The following is a 27,050-nucleotide window of genomic DNA, read 5'->3' as shown; positions in this document are numbered from 1 at the left end:
TTTTATTTGTGATGAATTTCTCCATATCTCTGGAGTAGTTCTCTTTAGGGTTTGATGGATTTGGTGTATTGATGATTGTTTGTGGATTATAACTCTAGTTTTACGTATTGAATCGTTTTGGATGAATTAATTATTGCATCTATATTCATCAGTCCATGTAATCGAGAGAGGCATATCTTGTGATATCTTTACATTATATTGTTGGTTGAATTCATTAATTCTTCTTAGTAATCGGAAGAGGCTAGTTGAATCATAGATTATACCTAGTTAGGAGAATAATCGAAAGAGGTTTTCCTAAAGACCAATCCACTACGCATTCTTGCATATCTCCATGTGCTTAAATTGGTTCATCTTGTGAGGTTAAGACTTAATCGAGAGAGGAGTTTTTGCCTAACGTTTGAACTAATAACTGAGTGAATTCGAGAGACCCACTTGAACATTAGAAGTGAAATATCTAGAGTTAGATCCCGAACAATTTTCATGCACCTATCCTATCAAAACTCTATCTTCTCCCATTGATAACCTTCTTTGTTTGTTCCTTGTTTCGATTGTCATTAGTCAATAGCTTTAGAATTCTTAGCTAATTTTAGTTAGATATCTTATAAATCTCAACTGTTGATCATCTTGGATAGCAACCAAGCTAGAAACTACGAGAAACTGTTTAAATCCAATCCTTGTGGAGACGATATTATACTATACTATATTTGATTAGCGAGCAGAATTTAAGTGTGTGTTTTACGCTCGTCAAATTTTGGCACCGTTGCTGAGGATTGGCAATCAATAGTGTTTGAAATCGTTTGTAGTGATAATTTAGGAATTCTTTTTCTTTTTATTTCTATTTTCTCTTTTTACGTTTGGTGTTCGTTGATTGTGCGCAGGTTACAGGTTTAGATTGGTACATGACTCGAGCTTCTGCGAAAGAAGTGCTACCATACGAGCCCGAGATAGAAAAACAACTGCGACAGCTGAGGAAGGAAAGAATTCTCACCGAAAAGTTAGAAAAGGTTGGGGAATCCTTAACCAAAGAAACTATGGCTAGAAACGGTGATGATAATGTAGATTTGGCTGCAAGACAAGCAGCCCAACAACGAGAAAAAGCTGCACGGGATGATGAGGAAACAGTTATTAGAAAATCATAGATTATCTATGAAGAAGAGAGGGGACAGAGAATCACTCAAAATCAACCCTTGGTTGCAGACTAGTTCGGAAATATAGCTCCCATGCCTGGGAGATCACTGGGCGATTATGCTAGACCGGTCTACAACCAAGGATTATCTAGTGTGAGACCACCTCTGATTGCAGGTAACAATTTCGAATTGAAGCAAGGGTTGCTTCAAACCCTTCAGAATTGTTGTGTCTTCAGAGGAAAGATGAACGAAGATCCAAACACATATCTAATAGACTTCGAAGAGATTATGAACACCTTTAAATACAATGGTGTGTCACAAGATGCAGTGTATTTAAGGGCATTCCCCTTCACACTCAAAGATGATGCAAAGTAGTGGCTTCGAAGCTTGCCCACGGGATCAAATAGAACATGGGAGGAGATGACCAGAAAATTCCTTGATAAATATTTCTCCTCAGCTAAGACGGGCAAGTTTAGAAGAGAAATCCATAACTTCTGTCAGAAAGAGACCGAGACTGTTTTTGAAGCATGGGAGAGGTTTAAGGAGATAGTTAGAAAGTGTCAACATAGTGGAATTGAACTCTGGATGCAACTCCATGACTTTTGGGATGGATTGACACCGACCTCACGTAGAACATTGAGCAATGAAGTTGGAGGCCCTTTGATGAAGAAAACTCTAGAGGAGATAGTTACAATTCTTGGTGAGTGCTGAAAGAAGAAAATCAACTGGTGTTCACAAAGTTGATGCTAATACATCTGTGCAGGCAGAGCTTGATGCTATGGCTAAAGAAATACGAAAGCTGGCCTTAGCCTCAATACAAAGTGAGCCTCATGCAGCCTGTGATATATGTGGAAGAGGGTACCCTACTCATGAGTGTCAAGCCTCAACTGAGGAAGTGAATGTTGTGGGAAATTACAATTTTAATGCAATGGGTCAGAAACACCCCGGGTTTTCATGGAATTCACCTGGGGGTACCGCTAATGCATGGCGACAAAATAACTCCAAATTTCAGGGACAAGGAGCTCCTGGTTTTATGAATCAGCCGAGGCAGCAGTTTCAGCCTCAACAGCCAAATAAGCCTGGTCTAGAAGATCTCATGAAGGCCTTCATTGTGAAAACTGATGAAATATTTGAAGTACAAGGGGCAACAATTCGAAATTTAGAGAAGTAAGTGGGACAGATTGCAACAATATTATCTGAGAGAGGTCCAAGCACTCTCCCTGCTGATACAGAAAGAAATTCCAAATAAACAGTGAATGTTGTAACCTTGAGAAGTGGGCAAGTGTTGAAGGACCGCACCCCGATGCAAAAAGATGTGGTACTTGAAAATGAAAGTGGGGATCAGCTGAAAAGTGATAATGACAAGAAGAAGAAAGGCCCGATGAAAGCTGAGAAAAAGAAGAAGGAAGAAAAAACGAGAAGGGAGGAACACGAGGAGAGCAAGCATATGCATGCGCTACCTTTCCCTCAGTGGTCAAGCTCACAGAGCATTGCAGTGAGATATTGCAAAATAAACTCCCACAAAAGTGTGGAGATCCAGGGAGTTTTACTATACCTTGCTCATTAGGAACTATTAATTTGATAAGTCTTTATGTGATTCTGGTGCCCCAATTAATTTAATGCCTCTATCTATTTACAGGAAACTTGAGAAGGAGATTGGAGAGATAAGGTCTTCACCAATATCGTTGCAGCCGGCAGACCAAACGACTTTAATACCCGAGGGGATAGTGGAAGATGTGTTAGTTCGGGTGGATAAGTTTGTATTTCCTGTGGATTTTATAGTGGTGAATATTAAGAAAATAAGGAGGTCCACCTCATCTTAGGAAGACCATTCTTAGCGACGGGCAGAGCGATATTAGATATACATGAGAAAAAACTCATGCTTAGAGTGAATAAGGAAACTGTGACTTTCAAGATGGATGTAGAAAAGGGGGTGCAAAAAGGAAAACCAGCTGCAAGTGTTGAGTGAAAAGTGAAGGGCGAGGAAAAAAAGGCTGAAGTGAGCGAGAAAGATAAGTGTGGGGTGTATCCCAAAAAGGCTGAGAAAAAGTTTTCTACATGGATGTGTGCATTTGTTCGGGCACAAAGAATGGAACCCGACTTCGACTCAAACCCCGACTAGATATTCAGGGAAGTTTTCTTTACCTTATGCTTTTTAATTGTGTGTCATGGGGACATGCCACAACTTAAAATGTGGGGTGGGGTATATGTTGAATGTATGTATGTATGTATGTATGTTTATTAGTTTTATTTTTTATTTTTTTTTAGTTGTAGTAGTTGGAGATAGAAAATATTGAAAAAAAAAACATAAAATTTAAAAAATTTCGATTTTTCCCGACGATGAATATCATCGACATGTTTCTTGAGGGATTAAAGTCGAAAGAAAAAAGACAAAAAGATTTTCGTTTGTAGGTAGTGTAATAATCCCCCCTTGATTTTTCTTTGTGTCCCGATTCTTTTCCAAGGGTTTTGTTTGAACTCGGTGTAGTTAGTTTTTATTTTTTTAGGAGAAGGAAACCTTGTGCTATGATTTGAATTGAAGGCAATATCTCTTGACTTTATTATCCTTGAGAATAGTGAGTACTTGAGTTGTGACGCTTAGGCTCAGTTTTTGACTCTTGTATAAGTACCTTAAAGTGTATGATCTTAACTTTGCTTAACTGCTTTGACTAGAGTGTCTTGATAGTCCAATCCTGAGATGTGTCGTGTGTGTGTGAGGTCTTATGTATTATGTGCATTGCATTTGATGTCTAGAACTTGCCCCGTGTGTTTGCAAAGCGAAATAGTAGTTTTATTCAGTTTTGGAAGTGATATAGGCATTTCTTTGTTGAGCCAGATATATGTTTTTACCCACCGAATTGTTATGTATCTTAGTTAACCCTGTTGAGCCTGTAATCATGTTCCTTTGGCAACCACATTATAAGCCTTACCCATTTGTTTGAATTGGCCATCTATTTGAACCTTGTACTTCTAGTGAGCACTTGAATTTGTCATGAACTTTGTAAAAGTTGAAGTGTGGGGTGGTTGGTTTGGCTTTTGAGTGGAACTATTGAACTAAGAAGAAAGGTGCATTGTTTTGAAAAAGTAAGAGCCACTTGAACTGAAAAAAATAAAAGAAAAAAAATAAGTGTATGATTGTGAAAAAAAGTATTCCTTGATAGTGATAACTTGATGTAATTGTGCTTAAAGAAGTAGGGAGTTAATGTATATTGATGTGAAGGTGGAGTTATGGTTTGATATAAGTGTGGGGATTTGAATGATTAATTGTATGTATTAAAGTGCTTAGGGAGGTGTAGTCACTCTTATATCTAAATGTATCCTACCCATCCCTCAGCCTACATTACAACCAATTAAAGTCCTACTTGATCCTCGACTGAATGAGCTCAATTAGTAGAGTAGTACACTACGGGCAAGCCTATGGTACGTCTTTTGTGGCATATGAATGTTACTTCTAAGAGTGAGTGAATTCTTTCTATCTTGATTTCCTGATTGTTCTTAAATTTTATTGTGTGTGGAACTACTCTCTATTGTTGTGTGAGGGCACTTGATTTATGAAGGAGAGGTAATGTCGTTGACCTCTGTGTTAGAGTAAGTGAGCAGGTTGTGAAAAATGTGTGGTGCTTTTGAGTCAAATCTTGAGGCGAGGATGTTACGGTATTGTGTTTAATCTGTTTTAAATATTCTTGTGTTTAGAGTTGTTGAAAAAGGTCGTGTCTATATAAAAGTGTAGTTTGATTGCTCGAGGGCGAGCAAGGGTTTAAGTGTGGGGTGTTTATGGTAGGCTATAATCTCATATTTTAGTCGCTTATTACACTCTAATTCACTGCACTCTATTTGTGTTTGAGCGTTAATTGGTAGTGTTTTGCACTTATTGTATGTTTTATCCTTGTAGAAGTGATTCCGAGCTATTTGGAGTTTTGAAATCTGAGTAAAAGCTCAAGGGATTAATCCGGGATCGTATTCGGGGGTTGAGGACCAAGTCTGGACATCAAAAATCAAGCAAAAATCCATACTTTTAGAAAACTCCACAACCGCGGCACGTGGGGCGGCGCATAGTGCGTCGCGGCTGCCCAAATCCTGTTGCATGTCAATTGTTGAGCTATCTGAATTTCCCCACTAATGCCCCGCATGGCGAATCGCCCCATGTGGCGCGCATGTGTTATTTTTACAGAGCCAATGTTCTATTTCGGCTAGGAGAAAGTGGCTTCTCCTGGTTTGGGATAAATACATGGAAAAACGTTATTTTCTGAACTTTTGACATACTTTGGACCTAAGGAGGCTAAGGAGGAGTTGGAAGAACACAAGCACAAGGATTTCATCATTCATTCCTCACTCAAGACCCGAGTTTGGATCGAATCTATGTTTTCCTATACTTCAATTTTATTTGTGTTGAATTGCTCCATATCTATAGAGTAGTTCTCTTTAAGCTTTGATGGGTTTGCTATATTGATGATTGTTTGTGGATTATAACTCTAGTTTTATGTATTGAATCGTTTTGGATAAATTAATTATTGCATCTATATTCACTAGTTCATGTAATCGAGAGAGGCATAACTTGTGATATCTTTGCATTATATTGTTGGTTGAATTCATTAATTCTTCTTAGTAATCGAAAGAAGCTAGTTGAATCATTGATTAAACCTAGTTAGGAGAATAATCGAAAGAGGTTTTCCTAAAGACCAATCCACTACGCATTCTTGCATATCTTCACGTGCTTAAATTGGTTCATCTTGTGAGGTTAAGACTTAATCGAGAGAGGAGTTTTTGCCTAACGTTTGAACTAATAATTGAGTAAATTCGAGAGACTCATTTAAATATTAGAAGTGAATTACCTAGAGTTAGATCCCAAACAATTATCTTACACCTATCCTATCAACCCCTATTTTCTCCCATTGATCACTTCTTTGTGTATTCCTTGTTTTGATTGTCATTAATCAATAGCTTTAGAATTCTTAGCTAATTTTAGTTAGATATCTTATAAATCTCAACTGTTGATCATCTTGGATAGCAACCAAGCTAGAAACTACGAGAATATTGTTTAAATTCAATCCCTGTGGAGACAATATTATACTATACTATATTTGATTAGCGAGCAGAATTTAAGTGTGTGTTTTGCGCTCGTCATCACTTACAAATAAAAAATTTCCATTGTTAGCCATGTTGAGCCTATAGACCATTTCCTTGGCACCCACATTACAAGTTGTATCCCTATTTTTGTTCTTAACTTAAGCATGTTGAACCTTTACCTCTGAAGGCACTTAGTCGCTTAAAGAAGTAAGGTGAAATATTGGGAAGTAGCTTTTGAGTGGAACCATGGAAGGGCCCGCAAGGTGCACAAAAGTTGTGAGAGGTTGGCCTGGGGGTAAGAGAAAGGGTAGAGGTAGGCCAAAGAAGTCTTGGAGAGAGGTGATCAGACAAGACGTGTCACAACTTGAGCTGACCGAGGACATGACCCTTGATAGGAGAGTGTAGAGGTTGAGAATTAGGGTAGAAGGTTAGTAGGTAGTTGAGTGTTGCCCTTTGTCTTCCTTAGTTCAATAGCATTAGTGTTAGTATGGTATCATTTTTACCCTTAGTTTGCTATTTCCATACATCTTGTACTGTTATTACTTGCCATCAGTACCCCCTTAATTTGCTATCACTATATATCCTGCACTGTTATTATTTGCTATCAGTACTTCTTTAATCATCTTCGTTTCTATCTTGGACTTAGTTTTCTAAATATCATGTATTGTTATTACTTGCTATCAGTGCTTCTTCCAACTTTTCTTTACCTGAGGGTCTATCGGAAACATTCTCTTCCCTTCCAGGGTAAGGGTAAGGGTAAGAGTAAGGTTGCGTACATCCTACCCTCCCTAAACTTCACTTGTGGAAATACACTGGGTTGTTGTTGTTGTTGTTGTACTTAATCCAATCTTAGTGTTACCATTTCTTAGTTTTATTTCTTCTTTTTTACTTGAATAAATTCAGAATATTTATTTTTTATTTATTTAAACATAAATATAATATTATTATTTGCTAAATTCAAGGAGTTGAAAATTACTTTTTCTCACTATTGATTATTATTCGAATATTTACTTGAATAAATTCAGAATATTTATTTTTTATTTATTTAAACATAAATATAATATTATTATTTGCTAAATTCAAGGAGTTAAAAATTACTTTTCTCACTATTGATTATTATTCGAATATTGGTTGATGATTTTATTGTTTCAATAATCTCTTATAATATGTTATATGATAATTATTTATTTTTACACAAAATTAATTAACAAAATATCACATCAAAGAGTGCAAAATATTATTTAAGGATATTTATACCAAAAGTTGAATCATGGTATAATTTATTTATGTTAAAATATTTATATCAACAATTGAATTATGATATACTTTGTTTATGTTAAATGAAATTCTCAATATTCTTGGTATACTTATATAGTATATCCTGATTACTGAAGAATACCTTTTAATATACTCGAATAAAATATACCATGATTAAATATGAATTACGGGTATATTCAATGGTATTCATAATATTTTTGGTATAGTTTGTAGTATACTTTATGATAAATAATATCCATAATATTCCTGGTATATTGCATAGCATACCATAATTGTAGTTGGTATACCATGATTACTGTTTAATCATGGTATACTTTATTTGAGTATGTTAAATAGTATACCAAATATTCTTGGTATATTATATATTGGTATACCATGATTAGTTTTAAATTCTGATATTATCAATATTCTTTGGTATAGTATGCATTCGTATACCATGATTAGTATTCAGTCATGTTATAATTTGTTAGAGTACGTTAAATGGTATACCTAATATTCTTGGTATACAACATATTAGTATACTATAATTACTGTTGAATCATGGTACTCTAATATTCCTAGCATACTACATATTGATGTATCATAATTAGCATAGTATACCAAATTTTAAGATTCACCGATTTAACTAGAAAGAACAAAAAAAAGGTAAAAAAGAGTGACAAAATTTTGATTTTTAAAAAAGCCTTAATTTCTTTAAAAATTGCAAAAAAATCATTTACAAATATAAAATTAAACAATAAAAAAGATTGACATTATAACTATCGATAACTATAATCGATTAATAATTGTGTAGAAAGTATTCCATTACTAATTTTAGGGCTAGGTTATTAATCTAGAAAGAACAAAATCAAAAATAAAAGTGGAATAAAGTGATAAAAATTTTAACAAAAGTTTACAAAAAATAATAGGAAAAACTAAGATAAAAAATAAGAATTATATTTTGAACGAACAGATTTTACTTTAAAAATAAAATTTAAAATTTCTTAGCAAACTACAAAAAAAAAAGTTATCTACAAATATTAAATAAAAAATTAAAAGAATAAAAAAGAGTAACATGATAACTCTCGGTAATCCTAAACGATTATTGATTATGTAGAAAATATCCCAATACAAATTTTAATACTCGGTTATTTAATTAAATAAATAAATAAAAACAAAAGTGAAAGAATGATAACAGTTTTTTGCGGAAGAATTTTACTAAAAAATAACATAAAAAATTAAGATGAAAAAGGGAAAAAAATAAGTGATAAAACTTTTTTGATGGGGAGATTTTAGCGGAAAGAATAAAATTAAAAAAAAAGGAACATAACAAAAAATAAAACACAAGATAAAAAAATAAATTAAAAAAGAGCGAGGGGTTACTACTAGAAAGAATAAATAAATAAATAAATAAAAAGAGAATAACTACAAAAAAATAAGAAAAAATGAATAAGAGTGCATAATTTTATTAGAAAGAAAAAAACAAAGTGAAAAATAACAACAAAATATGAAAAAATAAAAAAGTAAAAAAGACGAAAAACAAGTGGAAAAAAACAAAGAAAAAAAGGAGGACTTTTGGTGAAGCCCAACCCCTGGGCATAGAAAAGAGGGGCAGCCTGGTCTTAAAATCTTCAAAAGGGGCATGTTTTGTCTTTTTCAAAAAATGAAGCATTTTGGTCATTAAGTCTTTAAAAGGAGCTCTAAGTGTCATTTTCTCTAAAACAAATATAGCACATATTGCAATCAATTGGGAAATAAGCCCAATCACTTCGAGTCTTGAACAAAGTAAATACTGCATTGACGATACAATTATACTTTGCACCTTGATAAAGGCTCTTCTGCCCTTGTGCTTGTTTACTGGACACGAATTGACAAAAGAATCTAATTTCAACTTGCTTCTTTTATAGCTCCTCGAGTGCTACAGGTATCCACTTACTATCTTGAATAGGGATTATCAAGCTCCATTATTACCTTTAAGATTTATGATAGCAAGCTCTTGTTCAACAAATTCACCTGCACAAATGGGAGGATACTTGCTTGCAAGAGGAGTGTCTGAAAAATGCCCTAAAGGTTTTAGCACTGCATCTGATGCTATGTGTGCGAATAGCTAGCAAAAAAGAACAAGTCCAAGTTAGCATCACTTTCAAGAAGTTAACCTTCTAACAATTGCAATTGTTATACTGGGAATCAAAACAAAAAAATTGACCCCAAAAGAAGGTTCAGCTAAACCGCACTCACTCACCGTTGAGGATACTCTCCACAGACTGCGATTTTGCTCCAGAGCTCGTTTAATTGCATCAGTGGTCCTATTAGTTACAACAACCTCATGCATTCCAGCCATGCATTCTCCAGCTGTCAACCATTCTAACTGAGATAATCAAAAACTGTCGCAGCTGAAACTTCCATCAATATGTCAAGGTAAATAGGGATATACTTACAAAATGAATGGACCTATGAAACTATGATACGGTTCCTGTGAAGTTAACAATATATCTTGATTGGAACATTTAGCATAGTAACATTACATTTGCGCCAGACACTTCTGCAGTGCTAATATTGAACTGAGAATAACTTGTTCCAATGGTCTTACAAGAAGTGTACATATTTAGAACTTATTCAAACACAGAAAACGATCAAACATGTCATTTGTTTAACTTTTCTCCAATAAAATTGACAAAACATGGGACCACAGTTTATAATACTATATCTTCGGCTGTTTCTTCCTAAATGAAACTAATCATGTTTCCCAATTGTGAGCGAAACCCATGATGCAGAGCCCTTTGAATTTGCATGCCAAAGTAGAACTCTTGATGATTTAAACAAGTGTGTATCAAGAGAACAATGGCCTATTAAGGTTTTTACTGTAATTTAGGGTCTTGGAAAACTAAGGAAAGTCTAGCATAGTGGTTGCATAATCATTTTAAGACCCTGTTTATGTTGATTGCTGGAGCTAGCAGATTTACATGTTAAATGCATTAATACTGTCATGAAAATAAGGAAGTGCATCAAATTCTTTATACCTGCTTTCCTGTCTGAATAAGGAGGCATCCTACAGGAACCTTCACTTCCATCTTTTGCCCATTTCTAAGCCAAATACTTAGACCAGGAAATCGACTTCTCCCATGGATTGTAAGGAAGTTCAGGTCATAGTGGTATCCTGCAAATACTGTTCCCTCTTTGGCATAACGCCTCAGGTCGCTTCCCGTTGGAGCAAGCAGATGTGGTCCCTGGAAATTGGAAGTAGTCAAAAAGGAAGGAACTACATAAAAGTAGAAAAAAATAAATTGGTGCCCTATGTTAAGAAATTTCAGAACATTTTTAGCTCAGAAAGCATATTATGCTCGTACACCCAAGAACATTGATATTGGGTCCCAAGTACCATTTAACATGCTTGAAGCAATAAAAAAAGACTTGAAAATTTTCCTTTCAGAAAAACAAATCAGTTTGTTTTCTTCCCATTTTTTTTCCTTGCCCTAAACCATTTTAAGCAACACTCTGCTCGTAAAGCAGGGGAATGTTAAGAGTTGTCATATCATTTATATGATTCTTGTTACTATTTTTGTTCAATCTGATATTAGGCATTTCACTACTCACTATGAGGACCCAGACTATACAGGATTTTCAGTGAGAGACGAAGGGTGAGAACAATAATCATGCATCATGTGTTCAATTCATGAAGTTAAGGGCAAGATTAGAATATCGATTAGTGCTTTCCAGAAATACAATTTGCCTTTTAAATAATATTGAGTAATTTGATGCTAACTTTACCAAATAAGTCATACATTACACGAATTCGAATCTGCCCAGACCCTAACCTATTCAACTCCATGCCCTTAAACCCAACCAAAAAAGGGGAGAATCACTATTCCCCATAATCCCACACAAAATCTGCAGACCAGGAAACCTATTAATCCAAAATGTTCTTTGTATGTCAATGATATGAAGCTCATTAGACAGAAAAGGAAAGCCACAGTGGTAACAGCTACGGATGTAAGGAAGGCAGCGAAAGGTCATTTGAACAAAAGGAAGGGATGTTTAAGTCACAATGATAACAGAAACTGAAATAAGAAAAGCAGGGAGATCAGTTGCCGTATTTTTAGATATGAATTTGCTTCTTATTCTGATACATTCTAGCAAAGATAAAGATGTATTATTAGAGGGTGTTTGGCTAAGCTTATAAGCTGGTCAAACTGGTTTATAAGCACTTTTTGGCTTATCTACGCGTTTGGTAAAATTAAAAGTGCTTATAAGTTAAGTGCTTATAAGCCAAAAATAAGACAAAAGTCATAAGCTGGTCTCCCCCAACTTATCAAATTTCAGCTCATAAGCACTTTAGGTTTGACCAAAATATTTACTATTCTATCCCTAAAATACTTCTTGTTAAAACAAAACTCTTCGTATAGTTTTACTCTATCCCAGTTCTTCAAAACCTAAACAGTCGTTGCCTCTGCAATTCTCCAGTCGTGCCTCTGCAACAGTAGAGGGGTTGATCTTACTGCTTCCTCTGTTACGTGGAATTCCCTTCTTTCGTTCTTCTCTGCTCGTGGGTTGTCCATTGGTGACTCTGATTCTCGCGCTCTCATTGTTGAAGGAAAGCTCTGTAAATATCTGCAGTCATGCCTTTGCAACTATCATAAATATCTTGTGGTAACGAAATTCACTTGTCTTCTTAAGGCTGCTTTGTTTCAACAGTACTGATTGTTGTGTTAATGCTACTGGATATTGACAGTAATATTTAAGGCTACTTTGTTTCAAGAGTGATTGCTATGTTAAATATGACATACAGTTGTGTTATATTTTTAAGCAACTTTGGAAAATCATATATATAGTCAAAGATGATGATTAAATACAAACAAATCGGATATCATTAATGTTAAGATCAGCAATTATCTTGAAAAATACAAACGGTAATTTGTAAACTTTTATTGCCACCTAAATCACATACCAACAAGAATGAAGTAAGGCCTCATTTTGTATCCTCTAATGGGAAGAGTATCAGTTAAAAGGCCCCAAAGAGGCTTCACAATCCAAGGAAGTTGAATTATCCTCTATTTTGCGAGATATGCCTTTTTATCATATTGACACTCAAAGAGATATCGTATTGGCTACAATGGCGATTCACAATTACATTAGAAAGAAATGTAAGGTGGACAATGCATTCCAAGAAGCTGAGAATGAGAGATTTGTGCCGCGTGTTGATCCTGATGTTGGAAGATCCACAAGAGTCAACATTGCAAATGAAGAAAATATAGAAAATCAATGAGATAATAATATTTGGATGGCAATTTGTGATCTGATCGCTCAAGATATTTATGATAGTTGAATGTTTTAATCTTATTAATTACAAACAATACATATTAAGTGCTTGTTTCTTCTCTACAAACACTGTGCATTATTTAAGGGTTTTTTCTTAACTTTTGTTAATTTATACTCCACCCCTTCTAATTTATGATTGTATACTTATCATAACATAAATTATATTTATAAAAAAAGATATTATCTAATCATTTTTATAATTAAAATAACATGATAAATAGGTAGAATCTATGTAGAATCTAAAATTTTGACGAAAATAACGTTTTTAGTAGTGTAAATTGTTATAAGGTCATTTAAGTCATTTTAACATAAAAAGAGCTTATCGGCACTTTTTAATCAAACAGTTTCAGCTGCTTATTATTAATTTCAGCACTTTTATCCAAACACGTAATTGCTTATTTTTTAAATCAGATTCAGCACTTAAAAGTATTTTTCAGCACCTAATGCTTATCAGCTACTCTAAATCAACTAAGCCAAACGGGCTCTTAATGTAATAGATCCACAGAACAAGTTGAAAACAAGTGAAGTGATGCAACAATCTTTGTAAGCTAGAGAAGTAATACTAGAAATATGAGTAAAAACACACCATTTTCACATGAAAAACTGTATTCAAGCTCTCGATGAATCCGATCATATATCAATTTCACACCTAACAAGAATCAGTCACACTTAAACAATTTTAGGCATATCCATTATTCATTGCATGCGAATTTAAGTGTAATTCAGCACATGGTCTCCCTTTGCTTTGGGGGTGAAGGAGGAGTTCTTGAGTTATAACACAAAACCTAAGTTGCTCCGACAGGGCAGTTTAGGTGTCGCACCCGTGTCGACACGACACTAGCATGGGTGTGGGTATGGGATCCGTATTGCATCTGGTCAAACAATTTTGGGTACTTTGACCGACGGATTCGAGACGAGATACAATTTGATTCCCGAAATCAGAACCAAAACTAGGGTAAATTTGAAGAAAATAGCATACCTTATCTAGGAAATCAAACATTTACTTATCTACAACTTGAGAATAAAAAAAAAATCCGCACTTAACAAGCTATACATATGTATTCCACAAAATTTCTCATAATTTAGAGATATTTTATATTTTTCTTTATTGAATTATTTTTAGTAGGATCCCCGCACCTATATCCGTACTAGGATCCGTATCCCCGAATCTTAGAATTTACATCTCGAAGGATCAGACCTCTAGATCTGCGCCCATGTCGGACACCCGCACCCGTGTCCGAGCAACTTAGCACAAACCAGCATCATAACCGACAAACAATAATTATTAAGTCTTCACATTCAACAATACACCAGTAATCAGTTGGAGATGCAATAAAAAAGTTTGCCACTGACATAAAATAATAGTCACCTGTTGCATTAGGGAAGTAAATGCATCCTTTGACAGACCAAAACCAATGGCAGCCATTTCAGCAACACACTGAAAAAGAGCAAGCAGTCACATTCCAGAATTGTCAAACCAGTAGCATAAATAAAAGATACAAATGCTTATGATCCACCTCTATAGCAGATATCATCTTATATCCCCATGAGTCCATAGTACATTTCCATTCAGGAAAGCCCTCTGGTATTACTGGCTCTGAATTCAGTTCCTACAAGAGTGTAATGCTTGTTTACTTACTAGCAGCAATTTTTAGTACTTACAGAACTAATTTTATCCACTGGTAGTGACTAAAATTAAGGAATGTCACTGATCAATCAAATCTTTGAATAACATGATTGAAATGGGGAAATGAGTGAAGAAACCTTAAATTGGGTAATCTCCGGACGAGGACCAACTCTCCACATATATCGCCATTTAGGATCTGGTCCAGATGGACTAGATGGTTGATATTCTTTAGGCATTGCTTTAAGCTTCTCTTTCATTTCCTCATCAACCAGGCTACGAGGGACTTCAACTCCTTCAGGTGTCACCCCGACCTGTCAGACATTGACATGAGTAGTCTTCCAAATAAGAAGCTTAATGAGTAGAGTTGGAATTTATTGAACAAAATGAACAAATCCTTTTTTTCGAGCTATTAATTGATAATAATAGCTGTCGCTTCTATATAATTGACAGCAAAACCCTGAGAAAGATAATGAAAACAAAAGAAGTTTGTCAAGAATAAACATGTAGTACAAGCAGCAGAAACTAGAAAATTTTACTATTCAATGCCCTTTCCAAATGAAAGCCAGATGTTCTGCACCTATTAGTTCCAAAATCTTTTACCATACGCTGCTGTACAGCATATTGGCAGCCTATAAGTCCAGAGCATCTTGTTCTATGCTTATCTAGCTAATATTTGGGATCCCATCAACCAATTTGCTAGAAAGCTTAGATATTTATAGTTAATACAGAAAATAGAATCATCAAATGAAGGTATTACTGGTGCTCTTTCAATAATGCAAAAGCAAAACCTTGGGTATGTAGATTTTAAGACCAAGCACCTAAGGCTTAAGTTAAGCAAACATTGCAATAACTTGGGTATTAGAAATTCATATTATAAAATCATTATTCCTTTTACGCATTTTAGTCTTGGGATTATTAATTAACGAATCACACTTTTCTAAGGAAATCAATGGACTCTCACTAGCCTAAAGGTGCAGTATGTGTAGCTAGAAAGCAGATCAATATCTGTAAGTACTATAGTTTCCTTTTAATCATGGAATGTGCTGAAAGTCTTCTCAACAAAAATGACGCCGATCATTTATCCTACAAAATTTAGCTTTGATTTTACCTTATTATTGCCCAGATTTCTTCAATCTTTCATCTCGAATTTTATGACAGTGTGGATGGAAAGAAAACTGTTCTTTGTTGCAGGGAACAAGTCACCTGAAACTAAAGAAAATGGGAGACAGAGACTGTTGGTATATTTGGGTGGAAAGGAAGAACTTTGTCAGTAGAAACTCCATCAACGCACAGATGCTACTATGGGTTTCTCAGGTTCTACATTTGGCGTTGGAGGGTACTGGTAAAGTGCAGACAGTGGAAAAGAGCTGAACAGCAATATGAGTACTTCGCCTTTCAAAACTTAAACAATTTTGGCAGACACCTAAGGATTTTGGCAACTCAAGGAAAGAAGACAAGTACCATTATCATCCCAGAAATAGTGCAAAATGCAGGGAGGGTTGATGTTGCGAAGAAGATTAAGAATTACTTAGAAAAAAATGGATGGGGTCACCAGAATCTGCGGAATCTTCAACCTCATAAATCTTACAAGGAGCTAGCAGAGAGATGGCTTGGCCTAAAGCTGGGTGAGGGCAGAGACAATTCCGACAAGCAGCTCAAAGTTCGTAGAAGTTTAGGAAGAGATTTTGAAACCAAAGCTACAGTTCTTGGAGAGGTGTCTGGTGGGTAGACTGGGGGATATCACCACTGAGATCCCTCTAGTCTCAGAAGTTGAAGGCTGGGCTCGTAGAAGTTGGAAGGTTCTGGGGAAGGTCAAGATAACAGAAATGAATGGGGGCTTCTTCCTTTTCGATTCCCATCCAAAAGGGAAGCGGAAAGGATAAAGATGGGCAATTGGGATCGAAACGACCGTAGATGGCATCTGGACTGATGGGACTTCATAGAGCAGATTAGAAACCAAACCATTTCTGGGTTACGTAGCTTAGGATTCCTTTACCTGCTCGTATTTGCATCATGTAGACTGACGGGACGATTTCGGCAAGGGTGGAAGTTAAGGTAGGGCAGTTCATTTATTCTATACTTCTGCGAATTGAAGCTACAACTTGGGTGGAAGATGATCGAAATCTCAGAATACCGGCAAGGAGAGTTGAAGCCGACGATGCTTCTGACGCTGATGAAGGCATATCCAAGAAGAGACACAGTCATTATACACAGATTAAAAGATGGTTTTCCAACCAGTCAAAAAGTTTCTGGTAAGGTGGTTGATCAGCATCTGTCTCACTTTAATTCAAATGAGGCATGCATTGTGTCATTGCTACGTGCCAGTGATGAGAAGTTAAATTTTATCACAAACTGGGAGCCTTCCTACAGCATACCTTGGACTCCATTTGGGGGCAAAATCCAAAGCATCAGTGATATGGAAGAGTTATCTGGAGAGATGTGAAAAAAGGTTATAATTGAAAACGTCAATATCTCTCTTCGGGTGGCGGGTTGGTTGGTTGGACAGGAGCATTGTACTGGGTGATTTGGAACTCTCCGAGAGCCGTTGTGACTTTGGGTACTGCAGGCGGATTAGAGTTGATGAAGTTGGGGGGCTATGCGTAAGATGAGCAGGGGCAAAGCGGCCGGGCCGGATGAAATCCCGGTGGAGTTTTGGAAGAGTGCGGGCAAGGCAGGCTTGGAGTGGCTCACTAGGTTATTTAATGTTATTTTTAGAACGAAGAAGATGCCCGAAGAGTGGAGGTTGAGCACGATAGTTCCTGTATACAAGAACAAGGGTGATATCCAAAATTGCAATAACTATCGGGGTATCAAGCTGCTTAGCCATACTATGAAAGTCTGGGAGAGAGTGGTAGAGCTAAGGGTGAGGAGGAGTGTGTTTATTTTCGAGAACCAGTTTGGGTTTATGCCGGGGCGTTCGACAACAAAAGCCATCCACCTTGTTAGGAGATTGATGGAGCAGTATAGAGAGAGAAAGAAGGACATGCATATGGTGTTCATCGACTTGGAAAAGGCGTACGATAGAGTTCTGAGGGAGATTTTGTGGAGATGTTTGGAGGCTAGAGGTGTACATGTTGCCTACGTTAGGTTGATTACGGACATGAGTAAGGGCGGTGGGTGGGGACTCAGACCATTTTTCGATTATGATGGGGTTGCGTCAAGGATCGGCACTCGGCCCTTTTTTGTTTGCTCTAATGATGGACGTAGTGACGCGCCACATCCAAGGGGAGGTGTCGTGGTGCATGCTATTTGCAGTTGATATTGTATTGATTGACGAGACGAGAGACTGTGTGAACGCAATTAGAGGTATGGAGGCAGACCTTGGAATCTAAAGATTTCAAGTTGAGCAGGACCAAGACAGAATACTTGGAGTGTAAGTTCAGTAGCGAGACTCGAGGAGGGGAAGGGGAGGTGAGTGTAAGTACAGTAGTATTGGCACGCAGTCTCGCTTTCTGTTGGTAGTAGGTTTTTATGACTAACCGATGTTTTCTTTCATTGTTGATCACCTTACTATCTTGTTGTTTTTATTCTGTTTTTATATGGCTTTTTGGTACTGTCCCTTCGTGTCTATATTTTCATTAATGTGGTGCTTATTCTTTCCTGAGCCGAGGGTCTATTGGAAACAGCCTCTCTATCCTCACAAGGTAGGGGTAAGGTTTGCGTACACACTACCCCCAGACCCCACAATGTGAGATAATATTGGGTATGTTGTTGTTGTATGTCTTTATTTCCAGTACCGTCCAAAGTGGAAAAGAGACTATATAGTTTAAGGAGTGGATTTCTTTGGAGAGGTAACAAGGAGAAGAAGGGTTTTCATTTGGTCAATTGGAAAACTGTAAGACTGAGTAAAAAATAGGGAGGGATGGGGTGAGAAATTGTCAGATACCATAACGGAAGCCTTCTATTCAAATGGTTATGGAGGTTCAACCTTAAAGAGAGGCTCTACGGAAGTAGTCATAACTAAGAAGTATGGGATGGATAACAATTGGTGTACCAGAACAAATACATCAGTTTATGGATTGGAGTAAGTGTATGGAAATATATTAGAAGTCTATGGGATGATTTTGTGTGTAACATCAGGATCTTAGCGGGTAATATTACTAAAACTATATGCATGTGTTAGTTTGGTAGTTAAATAGTAGTAAATAACCCTAATCCCATATGTAGTAGGAGTAGGACATGTATTATATATATATATATATATATATATATATATATATATATATATATATATATAGGGCTCATTGTATCATGGTCAATACATGTGAATAATATATTTTCTCGTGCATTCTCACATGGTATCAGAGGCATAGTGGTGAGACACATCCGGGTACTAGAATACAGAGCCAGAAGTCACCGTGCCTCAATTTTCCGGCGACCTTTCAAGGTTGTTTGCGTCATCTCTCTCTCCGTCAGTGTTATGCAAAATCCAACACTACCACAAGATCTGTCATCGCCCAGCGACCAAACCCCAGTGAACATCTCCGGCAGAAACCTCCTCACGCGCCGTCAGAAGCTAGGGTTCCGACAAGTGCGTGAGCTCACACACCGGCGAGTACGACCACTTCCGGCCATTTTTTGAAAAAGTTTCTTCAGAACAGTTGAGTCGTCTACTAATTCGGACCCCACCCGTACTATTTTCCTTTGATTCTGACCACTTTGAGTTTTTTTCCGGCGACTACACTTATTTTTCCCGGTAGCTACAGTAATTTTCCGGCAAAAACAATGTCTCCTTCGTCTGTTTCAGTGAGTTTTCAATTGATTCTTTCTGTTATTTGGTGATGATTTTATAGACCTCTCTTCAATCTAACGATGTCTTTGGGAGTTGATGCTTTTGGGTCTAAAAACCTGGGCTCTGGCAGTTCCGGTGTCATGATTACCTCAGAACCTTTAATGGAAAGTTCAAACTACTTAGCTTAAGCTTCGTCTGTCGAGCTGTGGTGTAAAGGTCAAGGTGTTCCAAGATCATTTAATCAGGAAGTCTAGCGAAGGAGATGAAAAGGCCAAAGCACTTTGGGAGAAGATCGATGCTCAATTATGCAGTATTTGTGGCGATCTATTAATTCCAAGTTGATGCCCTTGTTTCGTCCATTCCAGACATGTTATTTGGTTTGGGAAAAGGCTCGCACTTTATACACTAATGACATATCTCGTTTCTATGATGTGATATCGCGGATGACAAATTTAAAGAAACATGAATTAGATATGTCTACTTACTTGGGACAAGTACAGGCAGTCATGGAGGAATTTGAGAAGTTGATGTCAGTTTCTGCTAGTGTTGAAAAGCAACAAGAGCAGCGACAAAAAATGTTTCTAGTTCTTACTCTTGCTGGACTTCCTAATGATCTTGACTCAGTACGCGATCAAATTTTGGCTAGTCCAACTGTCCCCACAGTTGATGAATTATTCTCTCGATTACTTCGCCTTGCTGCAGCACCAAGTCACCTAGTGATCTCATCACAGACACTTGACTCATCTGTTCTCGCATCCCAGGTAGTGGACAATTGGGCATCTCAAACTATGGAGAATAGACGAGGAGGAGGTCGTTTTGGAAGATCTAGAGCCAAGTGCTCTTATTGTCATAAACTTGGACACACTCGTGACGTGTGTTATTCTTTACATGATCGTCCACCCAAAAATGCTTATGTTGCTCATACCGAGACTACGGGTAACCAGAGATTTTCTTTATCTGAAGGGAAATATAATAAGTTCCTTCAGTATCGAGCAAGTAAGCAGACATCTCCACAAGTAGCCTCTATTGCTAAGACTGATACTTCTGTTGGTGGTAATTCTTTTACTTGCGTTTCCCAGTCTAGTACTCTTGGGCCATGGGTCGTGGACTAAGGCGCTTCTGATCATATCTCTGGTAATAAATCACTTTTGTCAAATATTCTGTATTCACAGTCTCTTCCCACTGTTACTTTAGCCAATGGGTCTCAAACTAAAGCAAAAGGAGTTGGACAAGCTAATCTCCTACCCTCTGTCACTCTAGATTCCGTTCTTTATGTCCCTGGTTGTCCTTTTAGTCTTGCATCTGTTAGTCGTTTGACTCGTGCCCTCCATTGTGGTATATATTTTATTGATGATTCTTTTATTATGCAGGACCGCAGTACGGGGCAGACGATTGGAACAGGGCTTGAATCAGAAGGCCTTTACTACCTTAACTCACTCAATTCCTCCAAGGCATGTCTAGTTACAGATCCTCCAGACCTAATTCACAGACGCTTAAGACATCCAAGTTTATCCAAGCTTCAGAAGATGGTGCCTAGTTTGTCTAGTTTATCTACATTAGATTGTGAGTAGTGTCGGCTCGAAAAACATACCCGAGCCTCTTTTCCTCGTAGTATTGAGAGTCATATAGAGTCTGTTTTTTCTTTAGCTCATTCTGATATATGGGGTCCTAGTAGAGTCAGTTCAACCTTGGGATTTCGTTATTTTGTTAGTTTCATTGATGATTATTCAAGATGTACTTGGCTTTTCTTAATGAAAGATCGTTCTGAGTTGTTTTCTATATTCCAGAATTTTTGTGCTGAAATCAAAAATCAATTTGATGTTCCTATTCGCACTTTTCGCAGCGATAATGCCTTAGAATATTTATCCTCTCAATTTCAGCAGTTTATGACTTCTCAAGGAATTATTTATCAGACTTCTTGTCCTTATACCCCTCAGCAAAATGGGGTTGCAGAGAGAAAGAATAGGCACCTCATTGAGACTGTTCACACACTTCTCATTGAATCTTATGTTCCGTTGCGTTTTTGGGGCGATGCAGTTCTCACAACTTGTTATTTGGTTAATCGGATGCCTTCATCTCCCATCCAGAATCAGATTCCGTATTCAGTATTGTTTCCCCAGTCACCCTTATACTCTCTTCCCCCTTTTGTATTTTTGGGAGCACTTGTTTCGTTCATAACTTAGCCCCTGGGAAAGATAAGTTAGCTTCTCGTGCTCTCAAGTGTGTCTTCCTTGGTTATTCTCGTGTTCAGAAGGGATATCGTTGTTACTCGGCTGATCTTCGTAGATACCTTATGTCAGCTGACGTCACATTTTTTAAGTCTAAACCTTTCTTTACCTCTTCTGACCACCTTGATATATCTGAGGTCTTACCTATACCGACCTTTGAGGAGTTTACTATAGCTCGTCTTTCACCTTCCGCCATAGAAGTCTTACCCATTCCAACCGTTGGGGAGTCTAGTGTGGATCCTCCTAGATCCCCAGCCACAGGAACACCACTCTTGACTTATCATCGTCGTCCGCGCCCAGCATCAAGCCCAGCTGATTCACGTCCTGCACCTGACCCTGCTCCTACTGCGGACTTGTCTCTTCTTAGTACACCGATTGCACTTCGGAAAGGTATACGGACCACACTTAATCCTAATCCCCATTATGTCGGTTTAAGTTATCATCGTCTGTCATCACCCTATTATCCTTTTATATCTTCTTTGTCCTCTTTTTTCATCCCTAAGTCTACAGGTGAAGAATTGTCTCATCCAGGATGGCGACATGCTATGATTGACGAGATGTCTGCTTTATATACGAGTAGTACCTGGGAGCTCGTTCCTCTTCCTTCAGGTAAATCTACTGTTGGTTGTCGTTGGGTGTATGCAGTCAAGGTTGGTCCGAATGGTAAGGTTGATCGACTTAAGGCCTGCCTTGTTGCCAAGGGATATACTCAGATATTTGGGCTCGATTACAGTGATACCTTCTCTCTCGTGGCTAAGATAGCAACAGTCCGCCTATTTCTATCCATGATTGTTGTTCGCCATTGGCCTCTCTATCAGCTGGATATTAAGAATGTTTTTCTACACGGTGACCTTGAGGATGAAGTTTATATGGAGCAACCACCTGGGTTTGTTGCTCAGGGGGAGTCTGGTGGCCTTGTATGTTGCTTGCGCGGTCACTTTATGGTCTAAAGCAGTCTCCTCGAGCTTGGTTTGGTAAGTTCAGCACAGTTATCCAGGAGTTTGGCATGACTCGGAGTGAAGCTGATCACTCTGTGTTTTATCGGCATTTTGCTTCGAGTCTCTGTATTTATCTGGTAGTCTATATTGACGATATTGTTATTACCGGCAATGATCAGGATGGTATTACTAAATTGAAGCAACATCTCTTTCAACACTTTCAGACTAAGGATCTGGGTAGACTAAAGTATTTTCTGGGTATTGAGGTCGCTCAGTCTAGCTCAAGTATTGTGATATCACAATGGAAGCATGCCTTAGACATTCTTGAGGAGACAGGAATGACAGGTTGTAGATCGATTGACACTTCGATGAATCCGAATTCTAAACTTCTGCCAGGACAGGGGGAGCCGCTTAGCGATCCTGCAAGATATAAGCAACTGGTTGGTAAATTAAATTATCTCACAGTGACTAGACCTGACATTTCCTTTCTTGTGAGCGTTGTAAGTCAGTTTATGGATTCTCCTTGTGATAGTCATTGGGATGCAGTTGTCTGCATTCTTCGGTATATAAAATCGGCTCCAGACAAAGGGTTATTGTTTGAGGATCGAGGCCATGAGCAGATCGTTGGATACTCAGATGTTGATTGGACAGGATCACCTTCTGACAGGCGTTTCTGGATATTGTGTTTTAGTAGGAGGCAGTTTGGTGTCTTGGAAGAGCAAGAAACGGAATGTAGTTGCTCGATCTAGTGCAGAAGCAGAATATCGAGCAATGGCTATGGCAACATGTGAGCTAATTTGGATCAAACAATTGCTCAAGGAGTTGAAATTTGATGAAATCAGTTTGATGGAACTTGTGTGCGATAATCAAGCAGCCCTTCATATTGCATCAAATCCAGTGTTCCATGAGAGGACTAAACATATTGAGATTGATTGTCACTTCGTCAGAGAAAAGATACTCTTAGGAGATACTGCTACAAAATTTGTGAAGTCGAATGATCAGCTTGCTGATATTTTCACCAAGTCCCTCATTGGTCCTCGTATTAGTTATATATGTAACAAGCTCGGTACATATGATTTATATGCACCGGCTTGAGGGGGAGAGTTAGTTTGGTAGTTAAATAGTAGTAAATAACCCTAATCCCATATGTAGTAGGAGTAGGACATGTATTATATATATATATATAGGGCTCATTGTATCATGGTCAATACATGTGAATAATATATTTTTCCGTGCATTCTCACAGCATGGTTGACACACTCTCCTCTAAAGGAGGATTTCCCCGAATTATACAGCATGGTGAAGGATACACAAGCTTTGGCACAACGTAGAATGTAGATCAAATAGTGGTTGGAATTTTGTTTGTCGGAGGAATTGCAATGACTAGGAACTGAAAAGGTATCTCAACTCTTTCAAGCACTTGGCAGTTTTAGATTCCAGGAAGAGGAACCAGATAAGCTGATTTGGGCTCCACTTAATAAAAGTATCTTCACAGTTACAAGTTTCAGTTTTCATCCATGAATTCAGGGCAGTTTCATGGTGTGTGGCCATGAAAACAGATTTGGAGGACGAAGGCTCCATACAAGGTTGCCTGCTTTTGTTGGACTCTGGCTTATGAGGCATACTGACGCAACAGTATTTGCAAAGGAGAGATTTGTCTCTTTGCAATAGATGTCTACTGTGTGGAGAGAATGAGGAGGAAGCTAATCATTTATTGTACTGTAGCATCACTTCTTAGTTTTGGAACTTGTTCTTCAATATTTTCTCAATTCAGCTGAGTGATGCCTAGAACTATTAAACAGCTGCAACAGTGTTGGACTGGCAAGGGCATTGGAAAGAGAAAGAGGAAAATCTGGGAAACCCTACCTGAGTGCATTTGGTGAGTGATTTGGAAGGAGCGGAATCAAAGATGTTTTGAGAGCATATATGAGTATCTAATTAGCTCTTCTTTTTTAATTTTTCATTTCAATATCAGCATATTGAGTTATGCCTAGCCTATTCTTTTTTTAACATTTTTTTCTTTTTTTATACCTTTCATAGATTCATAGAGGAATTCTGTATATTTCCACATCTAGGATTCACATATACAACATATACCATTGTCAAGGGGGAAGTTCTTATTATTTAGGTTAGTTGGGTATCTCCATTTCCAAAAAGAAGGTAAAAGTTAAAAATTGGGTTGCACTATATATATGAAAGAGTACACCATACTCATACATTGATGCATAGATGTATCATGTCACTACAGCAGATAGGATGATAGACTTTCTCAGCTTCCTACAGTTATGTAAAGGGCCTGAGCTTTATGTAATTTTTGGCACAATCTTTCTGCTCTGTTTATAAAGCTTTAATCATTCTCAAAAAGTACTATAGTTTCCTTTTGTGTTGGATAAATCCAAACAGTGGGGTGTAACCAACAGGTTTTTTATAAAGATTTTAACTAACGGGGTTTTTTTCAAGTAAATTATCTCATGAGGCGACAAGATCACGCGAGAAAAGGCTATTTTTTACTTGCCAGTTTGACATTAGAGATATGCAGAAAATGGAGAATGTAGTAACTAAACCAACTTGGTTTTTCAAGTAAAACTCTCAGATGAGGCGAGAATTTCACCCAAGAAAATGCTAGTTATTACTGGCCACATTATTTAGACTATCTAGGTAAAAGCATAAGCTGTCAAACAAAGCGAGAAGTGTTTGCTTTAGCATAAAACCCATGTATTATCTCATTGACCCTAATTTCCTCACAATAGTAGGGAAGCTGGAGATTGCTAGAGACTAGGTGGTTGGGTTGCTGTGGACTTGAGCCTCGAGCCTCTCATATTAACATATCTGGAGGAAGGAAGTTAGGCTTGGGTTGTACTTCATTGCCTTTGCCAGACCCAACTAGTATGTCTTCTAGGTACTCGAGACAACCAATCCTAAACACGGTCAAATTGGAGTAAAAAAAAATGCCCCCTTTAGTACTTTAGCTAAAATCAGTACTTGAGACTTGAAAATAATACTAGTAAGATGGTCAATCTGATTTGAGGAAACATGCCAGAGAAAACCAGGTCATATGTTGTTGGAATTTCAAGTGATTATCTTAAATCACATTGCTTCAAACCTCAAACAACAACATTTGGATAGGATGATGTGAGACCTGTTGATGTGCATAGAAACAAATTGACCCCAAAATTGAGCAGCGTCAATAGTTTTTCACTTCATAAAATCATTCATAAGTTTTGGATATATTAGAAATTCCAAAGAGGTGGAAAGCAAATTGAATTTGGAGTGAGGTACCTGATAATGTAGATGAGGGCGCTCCTGAAGGCGTTTAAATTCTTCAGGCTGTTGGAAGTAGTTTTCCATCATATCAATAAACCTATCATTATCTTGAGCGGTGCACCTTGGATCCTTCACCAGTAAAGCTCCAGTTTCCCTTAGGGTTCGACTCACCTCCCAGCACAGACTCTTAATTTCGGAATCCAACTCTTTCTCCAGATAGGGTGCGAGATCGATCACCGGAAGCTCCATTGAAGAAGAATTTTGATTGCTTTGGATCTTACAACTTTATTAATTAATATTGCTAATTGCTTGGCGGGAGAATTCCTTTTTAGTGCGTTAACGGCGCACGTCACCACCAATTTAGGTGATTGGATCCGATTTTGGGTTTTGCTACAGGAAACACTCGTTTATTCTCTTCTTTTTAAAATTTCCTACTTTGGTTATTTGATAAGACTGAAAAAGGATATTTGCTAATGGTAGGTTACAACTTAACTCTTGAAATCACAACGTCTTCATTGTATACAGATAGCATAGTGCTGTCTAAGGGACAGGTTATACCCGTACTCGTACCTGTCCGCACTCGTACCAGTACCGGATCTTACCGTTCCTATTAGGGGTGGATATAAAATTCCAAAAATCGAATTTCGAACCGAATCGAATTAATTTGGTATTTCGGTTTCGATTTTTTTGATATTTTGATATATTTCGGTACAGAAATTGCGGTATTTCATTTGTTACGGTATACGGTATTGAATTTTTGATATTTCGGTATACCGAAATGTCTAAATATTTTAGTCCAAGCCCAACTTTTTTTTTATTTTCCAACCCAATAAGCATAAGCCCACACCCAGACTTACGGGCAATATGTGCTCTTAAGTCTTACCCCCTTTCCCTTTCTATTTTCTAACCTAGACTTCTCTCAAGTTTTGGACCATCTCTATCCGAGGCAAGTCGTCTTCCCTAGTTTTGGACCATCTCTGAGGATTCTTTGGCATTACTATTTTTCTGGAAAGAGTGGCTTTTGTTCTTTGTTTCTCTAAGGTCTTCTTTATCACATTTGCGTGACTGATTTGCCCAGTCTTGCTTGGTGTAAGACTAGTCCTACCGTTAAGTTGAGATACTTTTCTTGGGGAGTTGTTATTGGATGTTGTGCTTGATACCTTCTTCACTGAAGATTTTGGAGACAATAAAACAGTTGAGGTAACAACACTCTTTTTCTTGCTTAGCTCGGACGATCCACCATCTTTCTCCATTTTACAACAATGATTTTGTCCACTGCTTGATCCACTCAATAGAGACTCTTGAAGTTTTGTTGTTACTCTATTTCGTTAGGTGGCTGATTTTTGCTGATGCTTATTAGATCATAGATGGCAGATGCTTGGAATGTTAGTTTTGCACTTTTGCTGTTACTCTATTTCTTCCAAATATCATATCAAACATAAATTCTAGTATTGTCTAGTAGGCTGCAGCTAGCGTAGCACATCGTGTCCAAAT

The 27,050-nt window shown here is 37.4% G+C and overlaps 1 protein-coding gene and 1 non-coding gene across 2 annotated transcripts; both read right to left on the bottom strand.

The window, feature by feature from the left end:
- Nucleotides 1-1,595: 1,595 nt before the first annotated feature.
- Nucleotides 1,596-1,702, bottom strand: LOC142177770 (small nucleolar RNA R71). The gene has a single exon (XR_012706327.1). It is a non-coding gene; the product is annotated as a small nucleolar RNA R71 (small nucleolar RNA).
- A 7,459-nt stretch (nt 1,703-9,161) lies between these two features.
- LOC107796979 (uncharacterized) lies at nt 9,162-26,144 on the bottom strand. Its single transcript, XM_075246283.1, has 7 exons — nt 25,572-26,144; nt 14,532-14,705; nt 14,285-14,377; nt 14,137-14,205; nt 10,472-10,678; nt 9,694-9,819; nt 9,162-9,558 (listed from the first exon to the last, which is right to left on the bottom strand). The coding sequence occupies exons 1-7, from the start codon at nt 25,803-25,805 to the stop codon at nt 9,406-9,408; spliced, it is 1,056 nt and encodes a 351-aa protein (XP_075102384.1). The 5' UTR covers nt 25,806-26,144; the 3' UTR covers nt 9,162-9,405.
- Nucleotides 26,145-27,050: the final 906 nt, after the last annotated feature.

Source organism: Nicotiana tabacum, chromosome 23, assembly GCF_000715075.1.
Source record: "Nicotiana tabacum cultivar K326 chromosome 23, ASM71507v2, whole genome shotgun sequence".
Lineage (NCBI taxonomy): Eukaryota > Viridiplantae > Streptophyta > Magnoliopsida > Solanales > Solanaceae > Nicotiana > Nicotiana tabacum.
The sequence above is the reverse complement of the archived record's forward strand: the minus strand, read 5'-3'. Positions and strand labels throughout refer to the sequence as shown.

Excerpts from the sequence above, each read along its gene's own strand:
- LOC107796979 (XM_075246283.1), bottom strand. The coding sequence starts at position 25,805 with ATGGAGCTTCCGGTGATCGATCTCGCACCCTATCTGGAGAAAGAGTTG. Across the intron at positions 14,206-14,284 it reads AGATGATATCTGCTATAGAG|TGTGTTGCTGAAATGGCTGC; the intron begins GTGGATCATAAG and ends GCTCTTTTTCAG. Across the intron at positions 9,820-10,471 it reads TTATTCAGACAGGAAAGCAG|TTAGAATGGTTGACAGCTGG; the intron begins GTATAAAGAATT and ends TGATTATCTCAG.